Source organism: Dama dama, chromosome 3 (assembly GCF_033118175.1).
Source record: "Dama dama isolate Ldn47 chromosome 3, ASM3311817v1, whole genome shotgun sequence".
Lineage (NCBI taxonomy): Eukaryota > Metazoa > Chordata > Mammalia > Artiodactyla > Cervidae > Dama > Dama dama.
In genome coordinates, this window is record NC_083683.1 from 65,925,985 (window position 1) to 65,950,348 (window position 24,364).

General features: G+C 35.3%; 1 protein-coding gene and 1 non-coding gene across 5 annotated transcripts in view; both read right to left on the minus strand.

Annotated features, from left to right (window-relative positions):
• Nucleotides 1–1,119: 1,119 nt before the first annotated feature.
• USP15 (ubiquitin specific peptidase 15) overlaps nucleotides 1,120–24,364 on the minus strand; it is a 131,818-nt gene continuing 108,573 nt past the window's right edge. For all 4 annotated transcript variants that reach the window (XM_061130997.1, XM_061130986.1, XM_061131006.1 and 1 more), the window contains 14 exons: nucleotides 23,466–23,639; nucleotides 21,204–21,362; nucleotides 20,901–21,125; nucleotides 16,795–16,878; nucleotides 16,610–16,704; nucleotides 16,321–16,512; nucleotides 15,319–15,434; nucleotides 14,861–15,133; nucleotides 14,393–14,463; nucleotides 13,926–14,041; nucleotides 13,159–13,308; nucleotides 10,924–11,027; nucleotides 5,278–5,366; nucleotides 1,120–1,568 (listed from right to left, as the gene is read on the minus strand). In XM_061130997.1, coding sequence (XP_060986980.1) covers nucleotides 1,386–1,568; nucleotides 5,278–5,366; nucleotides 10,924–11,027; nucleotides 13,159–13,308; nucleotides 13,926–14,041; nucleotides 14,393–14,463; nucleotides 14,861–15,133; nucleotides 15,319–15,434; nucleotides 16,321–16,512; nucleotides 16,610–16,704; nucleotides 16,795–16,878; nucleotides 20,901–21,125; nucleotides 21,204–21,362; nucleotides 23,466–23,639 — 2,031 coding nt within the window. In that variant the 3' untranslated portion in view covers nucleotides 1,120–1,385. The remainder of the gene's footprint in view (nucleotides 1,569–5,277; nucleotides 5,367–10,923; nucleotides 11,028–13,158; nucleotides 13,309–13,925; nucleotides 14,042–14,392; nucleotides 14,464–14,860; nucleotides 15,134–15,318; nucleotides 15,435–16,320; nucleotides 16,513–16,609; nucleotides 16,705–16,794; nucleotides 16,879–20,900; nucleotides 21,126–21,203; nucleotides 21,363–23,465; nucleotides 23,640–24,364) is intronic.
• On the minus strand, nucleotides 23,153–23,259 carry LOC133049496 (U6 spliceosomal RNA). The gene has a single exon (XR_009691340.1). It is a non-coding gene; the product is annotated as a U6 spliceosomal RNA (small nuclear RNA).

Here is a 24,364-nt window from a genome sequence, read left to right on the forward strand (position 1 = left end):
GATTAGTTCAAGTGAAGAACATTATACTTTTTGCTTTAATAATAGTGGGACACATAGCAATTTCTCAGGTAGTCGATATGTGAAACGTGCCCCAGCATTTATTTTCTATTAAAGGCAGTATTGTATGCCAATTGACAATACATTCTTTCAACTAGATCAAAGGGGAAAAAGCAGCAAATGAAAAATGTTTCAAATGTTCACACATATTTTTGGCATCTTGGATCCTTGAATGTGGTGAACTAAAATCAAATTCAAGGTTTGTATGTTTTATGTACTGTACAGGTTCTGACTCTGGAACATGCAATGCCAATTCTCTTGTAACAAGTTTCCTTCTGAGAAAAGCTGTAAGGCTATGGTGAATTCCATCAGGAACACACAAAGAAAGTTAACAGACCTACCTTTAAAGCCAATTGTCCATTAGTAATTTAAAGGCCAGAAAAAAATTTCTCATCTAAGCTTGATGCAATCATTACTATGGATACAGAATACTATTAAATTTGTCTTTATATTACAATACTTGGGAGAGCTAAAAGTTGCCAAATTACCAAAAAATGGGGTAGAGAAAAACAGACAGCCAAAATTTTAATTTTGGACCAACACCAGATTTAAAGATATGCATTTTAAAGTAAGTCAAAAAGAATTTGAATATCTAAGGAATAGATCCCAACAGCAGTGAAAAATACTTACATTAACTGAAAAGTGACTTTTGATGAAGTGTGAAATCTAGAACCTGTTTCCACAGTAGTAGTAAGATGAACATAATATTCTGTTTTTTTATGATACTACGAAAGGAAGTAACTTTTTCAAGACTGCTTCTTTTCATGATTTAGTTTTATAACAGGCCCACACTGATTACCAGGTAAAGGTTTGAAAATCTGGTTTTCCAAGAATACTCCTGCAGTATTTACGCCACATAGATACTGCAGCTAATTCTCATAGTAGTATATGTGGCAGCCTAATGCACATGAACTAGATTATCCAAGAACTAAGTTCAGCCATAGGTTTCTTGCAGTTATTATCTGAGCAAAATAAATGACCAACATCCACAAATTTAACATTTGTCATCAATTAACTCACATCCAAAAAATTAAAGAAAACATAATTCATCAAAACAGCAGCAAACTTAAAAGGGATTTATTTGTGATTTCCTATATATATTTAGCTTGTAAATACAAGACTGTAAATGTATTAAGAGACAATTTCTGTTAAAGTTTTCATTGTGTTTCACTTCAAGTACTGCACAAGTTAAAATCTGATAAAGGATTTACATTCAGTGATCTGAAACTCCCCATCTCAGACTTTTGTTTAATGTGGTGGGTAACTTCATCATTTCAATAGACACCACCAGCAGGAAAGTCTCTCTTTTATGGCTTCCAGGACTTTCATTAGTTAGTGTGCATACAGTTCTCGTTTTCTATATCATTGTCATTATCATTGCTATCTTCATCACTTTCTAATGGGATGCCTGTGGCAGCTGAAGCACCTTTAGTTTCTCGGTCAAGGGGGAAAAAGCCAGTTCCACTGAAAGTGTCTTGTCTCTGGTAGAAGAGTACATATGCTGCTTTGGACTGTTAAAACAAAGAATTTTAAAATGGTTATGATTCTCAAAGATCACATTAAAAACAGAATGAATTTTTAGCTGATAACCAATTTTGGTGATAGGACATAAATCAAGAAAATCACACATGGTCAAATGGAGGTTACTAAAATTTATTAACTATATCAATAGTATGACTTCTATCTATAAAGGAAGAATGGTCACTGGATTTAACATTTATTCTCTTCTAAGTTAGCTGGACAGATAAATCAATGCAACCATATCACAGATTCACCTTCTTACTCTAACGTGAAATAGAATTCTATGCCTTCTTTCCTCTTGTCTTTAAGGACAAGGCAAGTGTCCTTCTAATAGTAATAGCTTCATTCTGTAGTTGTTCTAGATTCTAACTTTTCTTACCATCTTAAGGATACTGCTCCATCAATCATCACTGTGTATCTTTAATGACGACTTTTTTGGCATAAAAAATACTTAAGTCTTTTCCCATCATAAATTCCTCTCCTTCCTTTTCTAGCTGCCATATACCTCTTACTCTTCCCCTGCAGCCAGGCTGGAGACAGAAAATCTAATATTTATCATTTACTCTCATGCACACTCCTCAATTCAATGTGACTGCTGCAACCACTGTGATGAAATGCCTTTCACCAGGCTCAAAACCCTCTTATAAACAAATTAAAGGGGTGCCTTTTTTAGCCAATCTTTCTGTGGCATTTAATGCTTTACTCCTCCTCCTCCTGCATTAAAGCATTTTTGGCTTCTGTTACACTACTTTTCCTTAGATGCTTCATCTCTACAGTTTCTTCTGACTTTCCTGTGGGCTCATTAAATCCTGACTTAAAGTAAAAAAAAAAATCCATGTTTTCAGTCCTCAGCCCACTGCTCTTCTGAATACGTATCTTCCCATAGGCGATTCACTCAACCTATGGTTTTAACTGCTACCTAAGACAGACAATTCAAATTCATAACTTAAGCCAGTTCTCACCCCTGAACCCTAGTCCAATTAGTCTAAGTACCTAATGGAAACTGCCACAGAGCTATTAACTTCACAGGTATCAATTTCACAGCAAATTTTCTTATTTACCATCTTAGTAAATGTCAGAGTCATCTTTCTCCCCCTCTTTATTTACATGTAATCTTAATCAAGTTCTATTATTTCTATCCAGTAAGGAGCTCACAAATCCATTCTCCCCTGTCTATATATACTTACTACCACTAATTTAACTTTAGAAGCTCTTGTGGCTTAAATTTCAGGACAGCCTCCTTTCCTCTGGAGGCTGAATAATGGCCTTTGGGCTTCTTACTGGGGTGCCCCCCAATCTGTCTTCTAGTGCTCTCAAGACATGCTAAGATGGAAATTTAATAATGTTCTTCTATTAACCACCCAATACTTCTTACAGACTTTAAGAAAAGATCAAAACAACAAACTCATCTTTCATGATCTGAGTGCCAAGTTTAGCCCCAGTCTAATTTTTGCTCCACATTCCTAACGAGTCTTTTGTTTCAGTAACACCAAATTATTTGCTGTTCCCTTAGCTAAATGGTATCTTCTGCCACACCTCCTTGCTTTCGTAGCTACTGTTCTTTTTGCTAAGAATACCTTCGGTTTTGGTTCTTTTGTCTAACTTACCACTATTCGTATTTGTAGACTCAGATCAAACACTCCTTTCTCTATGTAAACTTCCCTGCACTCGTTCTGTTTCCTTACACTCCAAATCAGTTGAGACAGCTGCCTCAATCTATACAGTCAAGATATTTAACAGTAATTATCATGTACAATTGTCAGTTCACTTCTCTGTCACCTTCAGATTGTAAGCTTCTTGACATCAGAGATAGCTGTCTTTTTCGGCTTCCCTGGTGGCTCAGATGGTAAAGAATTTGCCCACAATGCAGGAGACTCAGGTTCGAACCCTGGGTCAGGAAGATACCCTGGAGACTGGAATGGCTACCGCCACCCACTCCAATGTTGTTGCCTGTGAACTCCCACAGAGGAGCCTGGTGAGCTACTGGACTGAGCGATTAACACTTTCACTTTCAACCTTGTGTAGAACAGAGTGTTATACATAGAATGTATTCAAACACTTGTTGACTAAATGAAGAATTATTACTGTTAAAATGTAAAGTAACATCAAATTCACATACTTTATATAAACAAGGTATTTATTTGAAAGCAAAATTAGGGCAGTGTTGTTAAACAGACTTTGAAGGAGGATGTAGGCAACTTTGGGGTTTCGGTTGGGAGACTAAAAAAGAGAACTTAACTGAAAAATGAGGGATATGATATGAAATTAGAAGTCTAAACATAAACTAAAAATGTAGTTGAATTAAGCATAAACACATTTAAAAAAATACTAAGACTTCAAAAGTCTCATTTTGTTCTTTCCCATAGCTACAGGGAGATAAGAAATGATATGTATATAAATCATGTGTACAAACAGGTGATAAAGATATAAAACATCTATAAACAGCTCAAAATAGCTTCATATCTATGTATACAATAACTGATTAAAACTGCCAGTAACTTGGCTCAGAAGTTTATTAATTTATTAAACTGAACAATTTCAGTTGAAGACTTTTAAAGCGTGATAAACTAAAAACAAAAAGCTAGTCTCTGCCCTCGAGGAATACATAATGTAAACTGGGAAATAAAGTGAAGCAGTCAGTGCTGCCCACACCAACAGAAACCTCTGTACAGGAAATATCGTCACACGAGGAAATACTACATTCTTTGTCAACACTGCGATCAATAAGTAAAATTTATAAAGGCAAAATTTACAGAATGATAAATTCTTATCAAGCAAGCCAAAGTTTTCTTCTTAAAACATTATTAGTCACCTGTCAGATGACATCAATTTTCATATTTTACATCAATTTCACATCAATATTCATCAATCTAACAGAGGCTACCCTGGTGGCTAGCAGTGAAGCACCCACCTGCCAAGCAGGAGACCATCTACAATGCAGGAGAGGTGAGTTTGATGCCTGGGCCAGGAAGACCCCTGGAGAAGGAAATGGCAACCCACTCCAGTATTCTTGCTGGAAAATGAGGAGCCTGGCAGGCTACAGTCCATGGGGTCATGAGTCGGACACGATTTAGTGACTAAACCAACACCATCAATCAATATTTGATAATAAAAACGTGCTCTGATGCGAAACAAAGCAAATGCCAATATTTTTGCTCCAGCTGTGGCTGACAAGCTGATGCAAGTGTGAGTAGATGTAACTTCCTAATTTTTCTACTATTCAGAAAACATCAGACAATTACACAGGGTTAATTCTGAAAAATTTGTAATTTGTTTTATTTAACTATATCATTTTGAGAGTTTGAATACGTAAGTGTCATAAAGGATAAGACTTTTCTTTAAATATCTCAGGTATGGTAAGGCCCTTAAAAGTTTTTTTATTTTTCTATTTTAGCATTCTGACTTTAGCCAGTGTCTAGAATGTCTGAGCCTATTGTTCAGGGGCGAATTTAATATTTTCCTTAGAAAACTCCAGTTTTCATGTTGAAAACTACCAGAAAAGTTTTCATGTTCAACTTATGCTTCCGCTAGTGGGCAAATTTAGAAGACAGATCTCCACTTAGAGGACAATTTTACGTATCTTTAAACAAGAATGAGTCCCTCAACTATTAGAACTGCTAGAATATAGACTATGGTGCTCCATGGACCCCTTTTAAAACAATGGATTCCTTGATCTTCAGGATTAAAAGACACACTTACCACAATCTGGTCTTCAGACGCAGTTGAGACACTACTGTCATCAAAGTAGTACCATTTTCCATCATCTTTATTTTTTGCAAAAGCAGTATCTAATGAAAAAAATACAATCACTTCTATGATCTGTGGTTTTCTGGGAGGGAACCCTCATGACTTTAAAATTGTCTATATAAGGAATACTGATTAAAATTACATGATAATCATCTATGTTAGGCCAATCTATCATATATTCAACTGATTCCAATGATCAAAGGTTTTTAGAATAATTTTTTATAATCTGGAAGTCTATGATATTTTCTATCCCAGTCATTTTTTTTTCCATCCCAGGAACACACAGGACATATTCATTATTATTTTTATACACAGAATAACAATACTAAGGACAATAAATGGTGATTAGCATTTGTATCGGGCCCAGTGCTATATTATCTCATAAAGAAGGTGTTACCATTACTATTCTTCTAATTTTACAGATGAAGAAAGTGAGGCATCAGGAGAAGTTTAATTTGTCCAAGAGTATAGCCGTTAGGCAGCAGGTTACGATTTAAACTCAGCTCTGTTTATGATTCCAAAGTTTGAATTTTCAAAGTTTCAAAGTTTAAACTTATAAGTTTAAATTTTCTATGACCAATATTTTTTCAACAATACTATATCTCATTGATCTGTAGTGGTGGTGTTTTTTTTTTTTTTACATCAGAATCATTTCCAGTCTTTAACAAAAGTACAAGGAAAGAGAAATGTAAAAAGCAATCAATTAATCTGCACAAACTTTAAAGATCCGCTTTATCATTATATTAAAAAATTGCCCACTTTTCCTATCTCATACTTTGTATAAACTACCCAATAACTGAAGAAATAAAGCTGCAAAATGTACTCATAACAATTATCTGCTGTCATAACTTTTAAAGAGTGACACTATAGACTTTGTCTTCTAAATAGTCCTACTCCTCTTAAAATTATTCTTCTGCATGAAGCCCATTATGGGTTGTAAATCTGTCAATCTGAAATCAAGTCGACCACATTCACAAATTTAAAGAAACATATTTTCAGACCAATAAGTTTGACACTAAAAGGACAAGATTTAACAATAATATTGGGCTTCCCTGGTGTCTTAGTGGGTCAAGAATCCACCCGCAATGTCGGATAACTGGGTTTGATCCCTGGGTTGGGAAGATCCCCTTGAGGAGGAAAAGGCAAATCACTGCAGTATTCTGGCCTAGAGAATTCCATGGACTGTATAGTCCATGGGGTGGCAAAGAGTCGGACATGACTGAGCGATTTTCAAAAAAAGAAAAAAATAACAGACACATCTAACAAAAAGGCACACAGAGTTTGCAAACTAAATGATGGTATCAAAAGAAAGCTAAACTACTATTTGTAATTCTGAGAAAAAGACAAAATAAAAAATGAATATCAAACTCAGGTAAAAAAGAACAATAGATAAAAGAAGAGCTACCCGTTTTAAATATAAATGCAACTAATAAGCAAAATACCTAATAAAACTGTTAGATGAAACAGATAAATCAACATTTTAGTAGTAGTCCTGACAAATTTATCTCAGAAAAAGAATGAACATCAAAAATAACCAGAAATAGTAATGATTTAAATACAACTAATAAGTAACTGTAATAGAAATAGCGAACTCTATGTTTGAATGGGGAATACATACGCTTTTAAAGTACATAAACATTTAAGGAGCAGACAATGTTTTAAGCTACATGAAAGCCTTAATAAACTCCTACGTTTAATATAGATAATGGCACTAATTGCTATAAAATAAAATTAAGAAAAAAAGGAGAGCTTTACAAAAAACATATACTTGAAAAAGCATATGAGATAATCTTGTGATATTCAGAAAATTATAAAGGAAACAAAAACATACACAGAATTGAAAGACAAAGAAGACTACATTTAAAAATTTATGCAATAGTGATGAAGAAGTATTTAAAGGAAAACTTATAGCTTTAATTATAGCCTTCAACAGAGGGAAAAGAAGGAAAACAAAGGTAAGCATGCAACCCAAGAAACCGAAGAAAGAATAAAAGAGCAAACTCAAAGTAACAAGAGAAAAAAATCAACAAGACAGAATACATACCATGTATAAGAAAAAGAAAAACATAATAAAATAGAAAGCCTAATTCTTTGAAAAGACAGAAAAGAACAAGGGACAAAAATATAGCATAAGAGTATTATAAACAACTATTCTCAAATAAATTTGGAAACACACATTTTAAGAAAAATGGAGGATGTCAATATGTACACATTCTGGAAAAAAAATCAATAAACATGACATAAATAGAATAATTTATGGCTCTGAAGTTCAGATAATTTTATTGGATGAATTCTACTAAACTTTAATGACTAATTAATTCTTATACAATACTAGCTGCAACAGGAAACATAAAAATGGTAAAGTGTCCTAGCCTATTTCATTAGACTAGGTAGTAATCTTGATTCCAAACTCAGACTTAAATTGAAGTGGGGAAAACCACTAGACCATTGAGGTATGACCTAAATCAAATCCCTTATGATTATACAGTGGAAGTGAGAAATAGATTTAAGGGACTAGGCCTGATAGACAGGGTGCCTGATGAACTATGGACGGAGGTTCGTGACACTGTGCAGGAGACAGGGATCAAGACCACCCCTGAGAAAAAGAAATGCAAAAAAGCAAAATGGCTGTCTGAGGAGGCCTTACAAATAGTTGTGAAAGGAAGAGAAGCAAAAAGCAAAGGAGAAAAGGAAAGATATACCCATGTGAATGTAGGGTTCCAAAAAATAGCAAGGAGAGATAAGAAAGCCTTCCTCAGTGATCAATGCAAAGAAATAAGAGGAAAACAATAGATGGGAAAGACTAGAGATCTCTTCAAGAAAATCAGAGATACCAAGGGAACATTTAATACAAAGATAGGCTCAATAAAGGACAGAAATGGTATGGACCTAACAGAAGCAGAGGACATCAAGAAGAGGTGGCAAGAATACACAGAAGAACTATACAAAAAAGTTCTTCACAACACAGATAACCATGATGGCGTGATCCCTCACCTAGAGCCAGACATCCTGGAAAGTGAAGTCAAGTGGGATTTAGGAAGCATCACTACAAACAAAGCTAGTGGAGGTGATGGAATTCCAGTTGAGCTATTTCAAATCCTAAAAGATGATGCTGTGAAAGTGCTGCACTCAATATGCCAGCAAATTTGGAAAACTCAGCAGTGGCCACAGGACTGGAAAGGGTCAGTTTTCATTCCAGTCCCAAAGAAAGCTCAAACTACCGCACGATCGCACTCATCTCACGCTAGTAAAGTAATGCTCAAAATTCTCCAAGCCAGGCTTCAGCAATACGTGAACCGTGAAATTCCAGATGTTCAAGCTGGTTTTAGAAAAGGCAGAGGAACGAGAGATCAAATTGCCAACATCTGCTGGATCATCGAAAAAGCAAGAGAGTTCCAGAATAACATCTATTTCTGCTTTATTGACTATGCCAAAGCCTTTGACTGTGTGGGTCACAATAAACTGTGGAAAGTTCTGAAAGAGATAGGAATATCAGACCACCTGACCTGCCTCTTGAGAAACCTGTATGCAGGTCAGGAAGCAACAGTTAGAACTGGACATGGAACAACAGACTAGTTCCAAATAGGAAAAGGAGTACGTCAAGGCTGTATATTGTCACCCTGCTTATTTAACTTATATGCAGAGCACATCATGAGAAATGATGGGCTGGAAGAAGCACAAGCTGGTATCAAGATTGCTGGGAGAAATATCAATAACTTCAGATATGCAGATGACACCACCCTTATGGCAGAAAGTGAAGAGGAACTAAAGAGCCTCTGGATGAAAGTGAAAGAGGACAGTGAAAAAGTTGGCTCAAAGCTCAACATTCACAAAACTAAGATCATGGCATCCGGTCTCATCACTTCATGGCAAATAGACGGGGAAACAGTGGCTGATTTTATTTTTTTGGGCTCCAAAATCACTGTAGATGGTGATTGCAGCCATGAAATTAAAAGACGCTGACTCCTTGGTAGAAAAGTTATGACTAACCTAGATAGCATATTAAAAAGCAGAGATATTACTTTGTCTAAAAAAGTCCATCTAGTCAAGGCTGTGGTTTTTCCAGTGGTCATGTATGGATGTGAGAGTTGGACTGTGAAGAAAGCTGAGCACTGAAGAATTGATGCTTTTGAACTGTGGTGTTGGAGAAGACTCTTGAGAGTCCCTTGGACTGCAAGTAGATCCAACCAGTCCATCCTAAAGGAGATCAGTCCTGGGTGTTCATTGGAAGGACTGATGCTGAAGCTGAAATGCCAATATTTTGGCCACCTGATGCGAAGAGCTGACACATTTGAAAAGACCCTGATGTCGGGAAAGACTGAAGGTGGTAGGAGAAGGGGACAACAGAGGATGAGATGGTTAGATGGCATCACCGACTCAATGGACATGAGTTTGGGTAAACTCCAGGAGCTGGTGATAGACAGGGAGGCCTGGCGTGCTGCAGTTCTTGGGGTCGGAAAGAGTCAGACATGACTGAGTGACTGAACTGAAACTGAAAGTAAGAACAATTTATAAAAAAAAAAAACTATAATATCATTTCACACATGAATTAAATTTTATTTAATCCTAAGCAAAACCAGCTAACCAAATCCAACTGAGTATATGAGAAAATACTTAATGAATAGGATTTACCCCAGAATGCAATGATAATTCTTCAGAAAAACTTATCAACTGGAGAGCACAGATTGGTATCATCATCTTGGAGTGCCGTCTCACAGTACTTTACTCCAACCCAGCATCTTACTTCTGGGTGTGTAGCTCAAAGAAATTCTCACATAGGAGACTAAAAACAATGATGTTTATTGTTCTTGAGATGGTAGAAAGTTAATGTTAATCTGGATGTCCACCATGAAGTGAAAAGAGAAATAAAATATGGTAGATGTAAGTCATGAGTGTGTTCAATGGAAGGACTGATGCTGAAGCTGAAACTCCAATACTTTTGCCACCTCATGCGAAGAGTTGACTCATTGGAAAAGACCCTGATGCTGGGAGGGATTGGGGGCAGGAAGAGAAGGGGACGACAGAGGATGAGATGGCTGGATGGTATCACCGACTCCATGGACATGAGTCTGAGTAAACTCCGGGATATGGTGATGGACAGGGAGGCCTGGTGTACTGCGATTCATGGGGTCGCAAAGAGTCGGACACGACTCTTTTTGAGCGACTGAACTGAACTGAAGTCATGAGTGGTTAGAAGCAATGAATTAAATTGACATAAAGTTATATGGAGAAGTCTTAAGTGTCAAGAGAGAAGAGTAAAAGCTACAGCAGAGTAACAATCATATAAACAATGATGCATGATTTGTGAGAGCACACACAACAAACACCTTGGAAAGGGAAGGAGAAGGAGAATGGGGAAGGACAGGAGCCCTGAATGGACTAGTGATTTCCCGTGCTTTAACTGAGGAGTATGATTAACTCAAACCTCTTCTCTTAAATGGTAAAAAAAGAAAAAGGTTCAAAAGCTGATTCATTACTGAATGACTACTGTATGTAAGACACATCGCACATTTTTAAGAAGTAATAAATATTTTAAGGAAAAAAGTCTGGCCTTATTAAACATCATGACTTTAGTAAAAAAGTAAATCATCAACTTACAGTGTCCTCCTCCCATTCCTCCATAGTGGTTGGAAACAGCAATCAAATTATAGCGGCAAGGACCTGCATTTGGATTAATTAGGAATTCTGACATATCCAAATCACTGTTTAAAAAAGAGATGAAGTTAATTATATGCTTTCCCTAAGTGTAATGAAATTCTACTCTTCAGTCAGTGTTGTTTGACTCTCATTTAAATATAATCCTATACACACACACACACACACACACACATATATCTCATTAAAGAAGTTACTAAGAGCCAAATAACTATAAAATAATATAAATATCCTTGAGATTTGAGTGTTTCAGCAAAAATTTTCTTTGGGATTGACAATTTAAAAATTCTCCACTGATCATTTGTATTCAGATTAGTATTTTCATACTAATACATTTCTTAGTATATGAGGAAATATAGACATCACCATTTATCATGTGGGTTCTTTTTTAAAGTCGTTTTCAGAAATTATTTAAGCAAAAATAAAGGGATAATGATGGCTTAGAGGTTAAAGCATCTGCCTGCAATGCGGGAGACCTGGGTTCGATCCCTGGGTAGGGAAAATCCCCTGGAGAAGGAACGGCAACCCACTCCAGTATTCCTGCTCGGAGAATCCCATGGACGGAGGAGCCTGGTGGGCTACAGTCCATGGGGTCCCAGAGAGTCGGACACGACTGAGCGACTTCACTTTCACTTTTAAGGGACAGTGAAAAAAAACTTTCTTAGAAATTTTATCCTAATTTGAATATAAAATACATTTAAATATAACCCTAATATCTATTCTCTGTTTTCCAGGTTGATGATCTATGCATCCTAAATGGGCAACATTCTTTGAAATGCAACCAGCTGTTTATAATTTATCACAAACAAAACTGGAATATGACCATTTTATAGTTTATCTTTTTTTATGGTTATTCTTTTTGTATTTGTCTAATTAAAAAGCAATAACAATTGTAAATTGCAAATAGATCTCTAATAGATTTAGCTTATCATTGCTTTTGTTTCTTCTTTTACTCATATCTTCAAAATGCTGTATTCTTGAAAAGGTTGATGGCTCATAATTTTGTTTTGCTAAAGAGAAAATAAGCATTTTTATTCTATAATTGCAAAACATTTTCAATTTTAAATTTATAAACATGGATTAGAATAAGCAATCCAGAGAGTGTTTTCAGTATTACACCATCTATTTCCTTCTAGTCACCTCTGCACGCATATACAACACCTGCCTTCAGTATTTCTTTACTTACAAACTGTAGTAAGTAAATCTGGTATACCAATATTATGAAATATGAAAGAATACTGTCAATGATTTTTTCAGGAAAATGGGAGAGCAGCATGGTCTTTTTACAAAATAGGGTGTAATGAAGTCCTTCCTGGACTCCATGAATGAAGATACATTATTCCCTTTTCATCCATCTGAATTCTCAATGATTTTAACGAAAGAACAAAAAAAGACTACTGATATGCTGTCTGTAGACTTCTTTATATATTTTTACAAATAGGATGACTTACTCTGAACACTGAAATAAGAAAACCAAAAGATGACAATAGGAATGACTTACTACTCTACTGCATCATCTGCCTTGTAAACAATTCCACTATTCAGTTTTCACATTAGTCTTTTTAAAACTGCATTTAAGAATAATGAGGATTAATGATGAAAATAAAATCACTAAGAGCCCATGAAGTATCTTAGATTTACAAACAGGGCCAGTGAACTCAAAAGATAATGTAACATAAAATGAGTTTTACTTCTTTTTTTTTTAATGTATTTTCTCTTTGTCTTTTGAAAGATCTCTTAAGAAAAGCAATAAAAATTGTTACTAATCCATACAAATTGCTAGAACAACCCAAAAAGTACACTCAAAAACTGAAACTGGATCTAAAACAAAACAAATGAACAAATATAACACAACAGAAACAGACTCACAGATAGAGAACAATCTTGCCGTTGCCAAAGGGGAAGACGGGTGGGGGATGGGTAAATAGGTGAAAAGGATTTAGATACACAATAAGTCAAAAGGACTTAATGTATAGCACAGAAAATACAGTTAATATTGTAGTAACTTTATATGCTGTGTAATGAATAAAAATATCAAATCACTATACCACACCTGAAATCACATAATATTTAAAGTCAACTACGTGTAAAAATAAATTAAAAAACACCTATAATTTGGGAGTGATGCTAAAAAAAGTTAGAGGTGCCCAAGGTTTATTAAGCTCAATCAGAACTTACTTGATAGGAAAATCAACTAAGGTATCCAACTTGTCTCTCATGTATCGACTATAAGAAAATCGCTTGAGATGTACCACAAGTACTGGGGGCAGAGACCATAAATCCAATTTCTTTGTGGCTTGCTGATGTTCTTTACAATTGGGACAATACCTAAATATATAAAGAAATATTTAAAGCTTATTAGAGATAATGTCAGAGGTAATATTAGGTAATGCCTAATATGTGACAGACTGACAGGAACTTGTTATTTTTAATCATCAATACATTTTTCAAATAGATCTAACTATTGAAAGTGAGTATGTAAATAAGTATTCAAAGAAATAACGAGGGCTAGATTATTTACATTTTAGTAAGCTAAAAAAAACATGGATGTAGCAAAACTGTGCTGAAATAAAGGTATTAGAAAAATCTTGAGACTTTCTGGACTCAAATTAGTAACAACACAAAATATATTGTGATTTTCCTAAAAAAACTTCTGTTGGAATACCTCCACAGCTAAAAGTTCCTGGAAAAATGTAACTAAAATGAATTATTCATAGTAAAATGGCTATTATGGAAAATATACTAAAACGAGATTAAAGTTTAACATTAATACACTTTTAAAGACATTTCATTCCTCTTAATATATTATTAACATATGAACAAATGCTTATTGTTTAAAATATCAAAGGGAATTTAACTATTACTTTTTCAATTTGATGTAGCACATACCTCAGTATATATCCTTAAAAAATAATTAGAAACAATTATTTAATTTTGTCTCTTACCAGGGATCTTCAGCACCTAGCTTTTCTTTTGTTGTAAAAAGCTCAATGCAATCTTTTAATTTCACAAAGGGTTTTTTAGGAGGTTTGTATTCCACACTTTCATGTTTTTCAAAATCCTAAAGAGAAGTATTTCTTGAGTTAAGAAAACAAATGAAACAAAACTCATTTTAGTGATATCATATTACTATGAATAGTCATGAAAAACTCCTAAATGTTCTCAAATAAATCAAAAGCTTATTTCAGCTGAGATTTACAGTACTTCTAACATTTTCTGTATACACACCTATACAGACAATCAGAAAGTTTAATAGTCAAGTCAGCAGGTTCAAAAAAGATGAACCTTTTCTCTTTTAACACATAACCACTTCTAAAATTGCAAAATAAACATATTTGGTAGAAGAAAAAGAGTGTAACAAAACAGTGTGATCAATATGGAAGAGAGAAAGAAGGAATGAGCGATGACTTACCTCAGCAGCATTTTCATCAAAATATCTTTTTTTCAAATCAGGATCCCAATCCAAAGCAAGGAAAGACCTTTCTAAGGTGGAAAACATATTTTTTTTCTTTAAGATTTAATATGCGGTATTAAGAGTTAATACATTTTAAGATATAAAATAATACATTTTAAGATATATAGCAGAATAGAGATTGCTGTACTAGGTGATCAGGGTACTTTGCTGTTTCCAAGCCATTAAAATATTTTAAAGAAGATACAAAACTTAAGCGTAAGTCCAATCTTCATTTAATAAACATTGACGTGTTTTAGTATACTTAGAAATGAAGACTTTTCATTTAAACATGTAGATAGGTAAGTAAATGTTACTTCTCAGGACAGTGTTGAATTTCAAAGTTTCACCTCAAAAAACAAACAAACCAAAATCCCCAACACACTTTGGTCAAATTTAGTGTTTAAGTCATTTTCCACAAATACTTACCATCTAACCTAAGCTGCCTATCGTCAAATCTTATATGCCTGGTATCATCTTTGATGTAGTTGATATCAGTATTGCCTAAGTTGTTGAACTGGAATGTAAACAATCGCTTTTTGTGTCCCGTGAGTTGACCTCTGCAAGTCTCTTCAGTACATAATCCATTTTCAGAATCATTATCGCCTCCAACTGAATCTTCAGACTGACTGTTCTCATTCTCGGAGGGCAGTTCTTGATCCTGGCTGGATTCATCATCTGGCTCATCTGTTTCCATTTCACCTAGTATTAGATAGTAGAAATCTTTATACAAAACCAATGCTACATTATTAACACTTATTGATATGAACATTTCCCCCCCCCAGGCTTGCAGATATTGTTAAGTTCCTTAATCCTCATCCTCTTACTTTCCCTCTGCAGCAGTTTAACCCCAGAGAAAATTTTACAATGTAATACGCAAGTCTTACTCGGTGAGCCTTCCTCATGGATGCCGTTCGGGCCATTCCCGTTAATGTTTTGGTCCTTACAGCAGTGCAGGGATCCTTCAGAGTCTTCAGTGTCAGAAGATATTTTGACGTATCGGCTGAAATAAAATCAGAAATCAAACAAGTTCAGTTCTATTAAGATAAAAACTTATAAAAGTTTTCCATTCTTTCAATAAAACAAAACTTTTATTGCAATTAACAATGATCATTTAGTGGATTCAATGATAAATTCAGACTCAAGGTATGGTACCATAATCATCTGTGTTTGGCTGTCTTAAAAAAAATAATTTATTACTTCTAGGATTTTAACGTCTTCCTCTTTCATGTTAAAAGTTTGTGGAAAATAATTTCATAAAATTATTTTCTAAAGATCCTCATTTAGATGATATATATATAGTATGGCTAAGATCACTAACAGATTGTAAGGTGATCTTTATGTATGGGTTATCAGACTATAATGATTAAAACAGGTGTGCAAGAAAGAATACTAAATATGTCAGTTATAACAGATAAAAGAAAGGGAGTAAATGTCATTCTTTATTACTTTAATTCAAATCAAGGTTCAGTTCAAAAAGGTGTTGCCTTACAAAAGAAAGAACCATAAAAGCTTATCCTTTTAAATAAAACTATTTATTATTATGAGTTCTTGTTATCAGTATGAGCACTGTGTAAAAAGAAATGAAGCATAAGACGTTTGCTATGATTTCAAAGTGCATACATGATAAACTATTTTCTTCCAACTATAAACTTTTGGTGTAAAACTAAGAGAATTTATGCTTCCTCTATTTGAAATGATCTCAGTGAAGTGTTTCACATGATCAAGAAACTGGATTAGCCTATAATTTGATTTCTTACACTGCTACCTGTCTAAACAAAGCTAAGATAATATAGATGACTAGTTATATTCTGATAGTACCTTACATGTTTACTTTTATTAGCTAGTTAATATTTTATTTTGCTAATATAGAACTGTTTGGCACTTACCACATTCTCACAAGCAAAAGATTATAGAGTTTATCTTCAGTATTGTTTCGTGGAACAGCCATAAGAAAAGGCTGACCAAAAAGTGAAGAACCAGTATGGTGGGTGTAACTTGAGTGTCTAAATTTTTCTCTCAGGCAAACAGGAATAATCACATGCTCTGTATCTTCTGTCCTATTTATGTTAATCTCAAACCTGCAAGGATAAAACTGACTATAAACTTTGAAAATTTTATGATACTTCCTTTCAATTTTTTCTCAAGAAATATTTGTGCAATGAATTTCATACTTACACATAAATATCATCCCGTTCCATAATACTACTAAGATTTTCATCCATTGCAAATATTCTGTGAAATCTATGATTGTATATATCAGTAACTATCATCTAAAAGGAAATAAATTTCTATTAAGCAGGGTTTACAACAGTGAAAAACTACACTCCAGCTTACATACTTTAAACCCAGAAACATCCTACCTTATCTGCAGGTACTCCTGACAAGAGAGACAGTGCTGTACAAAGATCAAGTATGTTTCCAATTTTGGGGACAACCACTTTGTACTAAAAAACAAAAAAGAAAATTGCAATGACTTTATTACTTTGGAAAAAATACTCACTAGTTGAGACTAACCTTCTGGTTGCTTCCTCACATTCACTTGGCATCTGGCCCACAGTGTCTGTCTCCAATCTTGCCATTGTCCTGGGTGACAAAGTCCACGTGGACAGTTTATCTTAGCCTTATTATTCCTTCACTGCTCAATTCAAAGGCCTACACTTGCATTTAACTGTGGTTCACTTCTCAGACCTTGCCATCTCCTTTTCCTTAAACTCTTAACTGTCTAAACACTAGTTGCTTTTCCTGGAAACCCATTCTTTCCTATTCTTGGCTTGCATTGAGATACCTAGTCCTTTTAACTCACTTTTTTTCACTGGCTCCTTACTATCTCCATGCCCTTCCATCCCCATGATTCATCCCTTCAACTATTTCATTGCAAAAACTTTAACGACCTTTATTTTTCAGCTATTCAGTTTTAATCTTGCTATACGTTCTTAGAGTTGTTTAGATATGCTGGAGTAAACTGCCCAACTTTATAGACTGGGTGTGCTACAAACTCACAGTGCCCAACCTCAACTGATCCTTCAACACTAGCCAGGAACTCTTCTGTGTCTCCTTTATTTGCTTATTCTTGCTTCTCTCAATAACTATTTAAAATCGCCACCACTTCTCAGGCGTCTTACTTCACACTACCCCTCTCACTATCAGCGGAATGCCTACTTGAGTGAGGAAACAGTCTAGGTGACAGGGAAATCTCCAACTTACTGTTTCCCCTGTAAACGTGAGTCTAAAAAGTCTTTTTCTCTGTCTCTTTTGATGCAAGGAAAGAGAATCAGCTGGTACTCTTCCCATTCTACGGCTGCTGCTGCTGCTGCTAAATTGCTTCAGTCGTGTCTGACTCTGTGACCCCACAGAGGGCAGCCCACCAGGCTCCCCCGTCCCTGGGATTCTCCAGGCAAGAACAGTAGAGTGGGTTGCTATTTCCCATTCTACAAGTACTTAAAAAGATGGAAACAATTAAAAAAAAAAAAAAAAAGGCTAACCCTGGCATCTATATATTCTCTTCTGACTCCTCGAGAACATAAACTCAGCAATTATCCTTTATTTCATTTTATCTTGGTGGCTCAGACAGTAAAAAATCCACCTGAAATGTAGGAGACCCAGGTTCTATCCCTGGGATGGGAAGATTTCCTGGAGAAGGGAATGGCTACCCACTCCAGTATTCTTGCCTGGAGAATTCCATGGACAGAGGAGTCTGGTGGGCTATACAGTCCATGGGGCTGCGAAGAGTTGGACACAACTGAGCGACTAACACTTTCACTTTACTTTTTAACTCTTATAAAATCAGAAATGTCTCAAAAAACAAAACCATCTCTCATTGCTTTTTAATAATTCTCCATCAATTATCTCCCTTTCTCTTCTGCTTACAAATAGCCTTTTAACTTATCTCCCATTCACTTATTAATCCACTCTTGGCTTTTGTCCTCACCTCTTTAACCGGTGATCAAGGCTGTCAATACTACCATTTAACCAAGTCTTTATCAGTCTTTATTTTATTATCTCTCTGTAGTAAGACTGCTGACCACTGCCTCCTTCAAAATCTTCCTTTCCCTACAACACTACTACATCTTATTCTTTTCTAATGCCTTGGTCAAATCTTCTTTTGAGGGAAGAACTAACCCTCTAGTGTAATCGTTCAGGCTTTTATCTTTAGCATTCTTGATTCTATATGCTCTCCTTAGATTAGGTGACAATATATCCCAGTTTGCTTTGGCCAGTCCTGGGTTAACCTGATGTCTTGGAATAATTATTAATATGGCCCTTTTCATTTTTCAAATTGTTCTGGTTTAGATGATCAATTAGGTGATCTCATCCTTCTAAGACATTCCCTACCATCTTCATAGAGCTCACCACCCAATTTCTCTCTCAAGCACAGAGCTCTCTCCTCTAGTCTACACACACAAAGTCAATGCTTATTGACACTTCTCCCAATTTTCCTGATGATTCTCAATTTGTCCAATACAAAACACAAATTTAAGTCATGTTAACTCAACATATCCAATACTAAATTAGGCTTCTTCTTAAAACTTTCTTCCTATCTCTTCCAGTAAAACAAAGAGTACCATTCTCCTCAGTTTTCCAATCCCATAATATACTTTCAAGTCCTATATTCAACTGGCTCTTCTACCTGCCTGCCATCCTGATACTTAGCTTAAGAGTCCAAGCCCTTGTCATCTGTCATCTCATCAGTATAAAAAAACTTAATCTTAGTACATCTGATCTAAGCCTTTCCAATCCAATCTTTGCACTAGCCAGTGTTCTTTCTGAAAACACAAATCTGGCCACACAATGGCTTTACTTTGTAAGCTTTAACGGCTCCTTTAGTCTTTAGGATGAAGTCCAAGCTTTCTGTGATAGGGCATCAAGCTTCTTTGCGGTCTAGCCTCTGTTTACCATATCATCTACCTGTAGCTCCAGAAGCGGGCCCTGCTCTCTTTTGCCTCACCCTCTCTCTGTGTGTGCCACTCTCTTGGTATTTATTCTCAATTTTCACGTGCTTAAATCCTAACCATCCTTTAGGATTCAGCACAGGCGTCACTGCCAGTTCGGGTAGGTTACTCCTTCTGTATACTCCTCGAGCGCCCTGTCACACTGTTATGACAAACTTCTTGAGAACAAGGACAAGAAATACCTTTGTACATCCAGCACCTTGCATAGTATGTGAGTTCAATATATAATACATATTCAAAGCAATTACTAACGACCTTCTTAATTTAAATCAACTTCAGTGATGGGAAAACTCATCAGATGGGCTAACCAAGCTAATTCCTTTTTCTCTAGAGCCTGTGTTCCCACTTTCTACCTCCCTGCCCTGTGAGGATGCATCTGAGGAGGCATGCATCTGTAAGTGAGGAAGACAGTCAGCATTAGAAACCACCAAGCTGGTTCTCTGTTCTTCCATTTCCGGCCTCAAGAACTGCGGGAAAATAAATTTCTGTTATGTCACTCAGTCTATGGTATTTCATTATGGTGGCCTGAGCAGACTAATATAACTAATACGCTCTAATAAACTGCAATTCTGGCTGGAACCTATACTAGGATTTTAGTAAACAAGTTTTTAAAGGATGAACTATGTTTACTTTGTTTACCAGAGCTTTATACTCAGAAAGTACCCAATACATATTTGAATGAATAAAATTTTTGAACACTTCTAAGTCATGAGGGTTGGGAATAAAAAGATTTCCAAAGTTCTTTTCTTCAAAGAATTCACGGTCTAGGGGACAAAATTTAAAATAAACCAAAGGTCATAAAAAATTTTGTTAAGTGTTATAATATTTTATTAGGGTAGGTCAAATATCAGAAAAGGATTAACTGATTAAGAAAGGGAAAATATGTAGTGCTTTGCTTCATAAAATGTAAAACAACCCAACTATAACAACAGGGAATGGAATTAGGCAGACAATAGATATTAAAGTCTACCACAGGGCTCTTGCAGAGAATAAAGTTCTATTTTTGTGTAGACTAACCAAACTATTAAGAGATTAGAACATTACTGAAGCAAGTATTTTTAACCTAACTAAATTTCCACTTCTCTTCCAAGTTCTTAAAATGCTTAAATATTACAAGTATTTAAAATATACCATTATCTTATCATATCATAAATCAAAATGTACAGCAAATATTAGACCCACTTCCAATACCCAGTAGGAAGAAAACTACAATGAACATTAAAGAAAGTTCCATTTGAAAAACTGGATAAATAATACTATATTATTAATCTTTGTAAGCTAATATTCCTAACAATATTGTAAAATCAAACCACCTTTCATTTTTTCTTTGATAAGAAAATGCCTTTGAGAATTTTGCTTTTTACATGACAAGTTGTACTAATTTTCAAAGTATTCAGTGTATAAAAATCTCTTACACAAAAAAGTTTATCACTGAATTGTACTTAAGGCACTAATTGTACTTAAGGCACTAATTTTTCATAAAAATAACAAATGCAAAGAAAAGAATCATTACTTACCTGCATAGGTTTGGTAAGTGGATCCATTCTAACTAAATAAACTTCCAAGGTACGTTCCTTCTTCATGGGCAATGGAAGTGTCAAGTAACAAAAAGGATCAAATGTTACTGAAATCTTAGCACATTCGGGACAAACTAAAGTTGATTTAAAAAGGCCATGAAATATATCTACTATGATAGAATCATTTCTTTTTAAATGGTTTTCCCAGGCTTCTTCAGCAACTACCTATAAGAAAAACAGACACATATTACACAGAGATATCACAGTATTGTAATAATGTGACAATAACATGGTTAAATTTACCTTATCTGGTCTTCCATCAGCATCTTTTAATTGTATATATGGTTTTTTCCTAATTCTATTCAAATCCTCATGTAGTCCATCTAATAGGAAAGCTAATAGTTCTTGACAGTCCTGCTGCTGGTATCCAGAGAACTGAGGCGCAAAACGTCCTACCTGTGTCTGTAAGAAAAGCAAAACTATAAAATCAGCTCTAGGGACTTAGAAAATATATAGTTGATATTCCATATCTGTGAATTCATCTACTTCCTAAAATTTATTTGTAATCCTGAAATCAACCTGTGGCACTTTTCCAGTAATTTGCAGATACGAAAATTATATATGGATAAATACACATAAATACATATCTAGAAATATTTTAATAATGATAACTAATCTGTAAAATAGAAAAGAAATGTTGACCTGAGGAAAGAACAATGAGAAAACATTGCAGTTTTGTACAAAGAACTGGGAAACACTAAAGACTTGCTCTTAGTGGAAGCAATTCCATGAACAGAGGAAGCTTGGTGGGCTACAGTCCATGGGGTCGCAAAGCGTCAAATATGACTGAGCTCACACACCCACACAGACTTAAAATTTAGTAACATTTTTGGGTCACTTGAAAACTACAGTGCTATCATTCAGCTCCTGTGTTTAAAGAGGATAAATCTCGTAGAAACAAAAGGAATATTCATGCTCATATATAATTTTTCTAGCCATTGCAGTGCTAAGTATTTTTTTGATGAGACTGAAAAGAAATGTGAAAGAAAAAAGTCAGGTTTCAAGGACCTATTTACAATGTAAGTTTAAATGAGAATATCTCGTAAAATGAAAATAACTGGAATTATGGATAAAGGCTGAGGAATGATTTGTCTAAACCAGCTGGTCCAAAGTTTGGAAAGTTAAGGAACAAATGCAGGAGTTTTTCTGCTTTGTTGCTATTTATTTTTAAAGAGCTAGCATACAGTTAATAAAATGTTGCCCAGTCGATTTCCTATAAGAAAAATCATTTAAGTTGTATAAAAAGTGATTGAAAACTGCTGGGAAGAGCTCCTGGAGGAGGAAATGGCAACCCAATCCAGTATTCTTGCCTGGAGAATCCCATGGACAGAGGAGCCTGGCAGGGTACAGTTCATGGGGTCGCAAGAGTCAGACACGACTTAGTGACTAATCTACCACCATCACCATACTCAATATTTAGTGTTTGCTTTGCAGACTAATTTCAGTAACTTTTCAAACTTATGACTCTCAAAATAAGAGTTCTCAGAGCTTAATGACTTGCCCAAATTTAGTCTTTACATTTGTAGAAAATATTTACATAGGTTTCTTAGAGATACGCTACATTCTAAAGCAATCTGCTGTCTGTCTGTCGTCATTTTGAACCATACCTGTATTTCTCAACTTTTATTTATTTCCTTTACCATCTCCCAGAACTCTTTATGGATATTTTTTCCCCCAATTATTTTTATTAGTTGGAGGCTAATTACTTTACAATATTGTAGTGGTTTTTGCCATACATTGACATGAATCAGCCATGGGTGTACATGTGTCCCCATCCTGAACCCCCCTCCCGCCTCCCTCCCCATCCCATCCCTCTGGGTCGTCCCAATGCACCAGCCCCGAGCACTTGTCTCATGCATCCAACCTGGACTGGCGTTCTGTTTCACACTTGATAATATACATGTTTCGATGCTGTTCTCTCAGATCATCCCACCCTCGCCGTCTCCCGTAGAGTCCAAAAGTCTGTTCTGTATTTCTGTGTCTCTTTTTCTGTCTTGCATATAGGGTTATCGTTACCATCTTTCTAAATTCCATATATATGCGTTTGGTGTTTTTCTTTCTGGCTTACTTCACTCTGTATAATGGGCTCCAGTTTCATCCACCTCATTAGAACTGATTCAAATGAATTCTTTTTAATGGCTGAGTAATATTCCATTGTGTATATGTACCACAGCTTTCTTATCCATTCGTCTAAAAATATGGAACGCCTCACGAATTTGCGTGTCATCCTTGCACAGGGGCCATGCTAATCTTCTCTGTATCATTCCAATTTTAGTATATGTGCTGCCGAATCGAGCACCTTTCCGGACATTTTTAACTAATTATCTATTCTGTACCCCACCCTGAAAATTTAATACTTTATTTGCTGCGTATCTATTTATATGCTGAGTCCCTCTGGAGGGCCACCAACCATTGTAATAGCTATGATTCTTTGCTCTTTTCCCAGAGACTTCTGTCCTCTTGGGGGTGAAAAGGCCTTGATGAAAATGTATTTAAGATACTAACCTTAAAGGCTCTTGGTGTGACATAGCTGAACTTTCCAGACCACATTTGCTTGATCAATTCAGCATAAGATTTAGCTATTTCACCTCTCATTCCTAAGGGATTGTCAAAATTCAGTTCTTCTTGATACTTATCATTCAGGAAATATTCAGTAAGTGGAGGTGTATTGCTCAAACACTGCAAAAAATAAAATATATTTTCAAGTAAAAGAAACCATATATATTAAACATTACAATGCAGAGAAACAAAGTGATTTTATATATATATATATAAATTTACATTGATGGCCTCTTGCACTAATAATAACTGATCAAATAAACATTCAAATGATGTACTCAACTATTCATTTCCCAAATTTCAAGTCAATTATTTATAGTAAATGAAAATGCTAATATTTGTTGCTGCAAAACCTACATTAATTTTAACCACAGCAAACTACTGGTTAACTGGGAGTGAAGTTCAGAGTTTTTTTCCTGGCAGAAATTATGGATTGTCTAACCATCCCAGGCATTTGCCAATTAGCCTGCGTAGGAGCTAAAAACTGAGATGGAGCACAAGCAAGAAATGCACTTTAAAGAGGTATTTACTGCTTCCATTGTCAGTTCATCATCATGGAAGAGTAGCCTTCTAAGTTTTCCTTTTGGGTCAAACATTTTCTAGAAGGGACAGTACAGATCAGCTGAGCCTGAGAAAACAAACTTCTATTATGTGAACTCTGGCCAACAGTGTTCTTACTTCCTCCAGCTCTTATTTAATAATACAACAACCCAATTTTACTTTATGGCATGATTAAAATTATGAATAAGTTAATTCTCCAGCTCTGTTCCATTTTGAACAATTTAGGATCTAAAATAAAACAGACAGTGGAAGTACAGTTTCCCCACAATATTTTATCTCAAGCT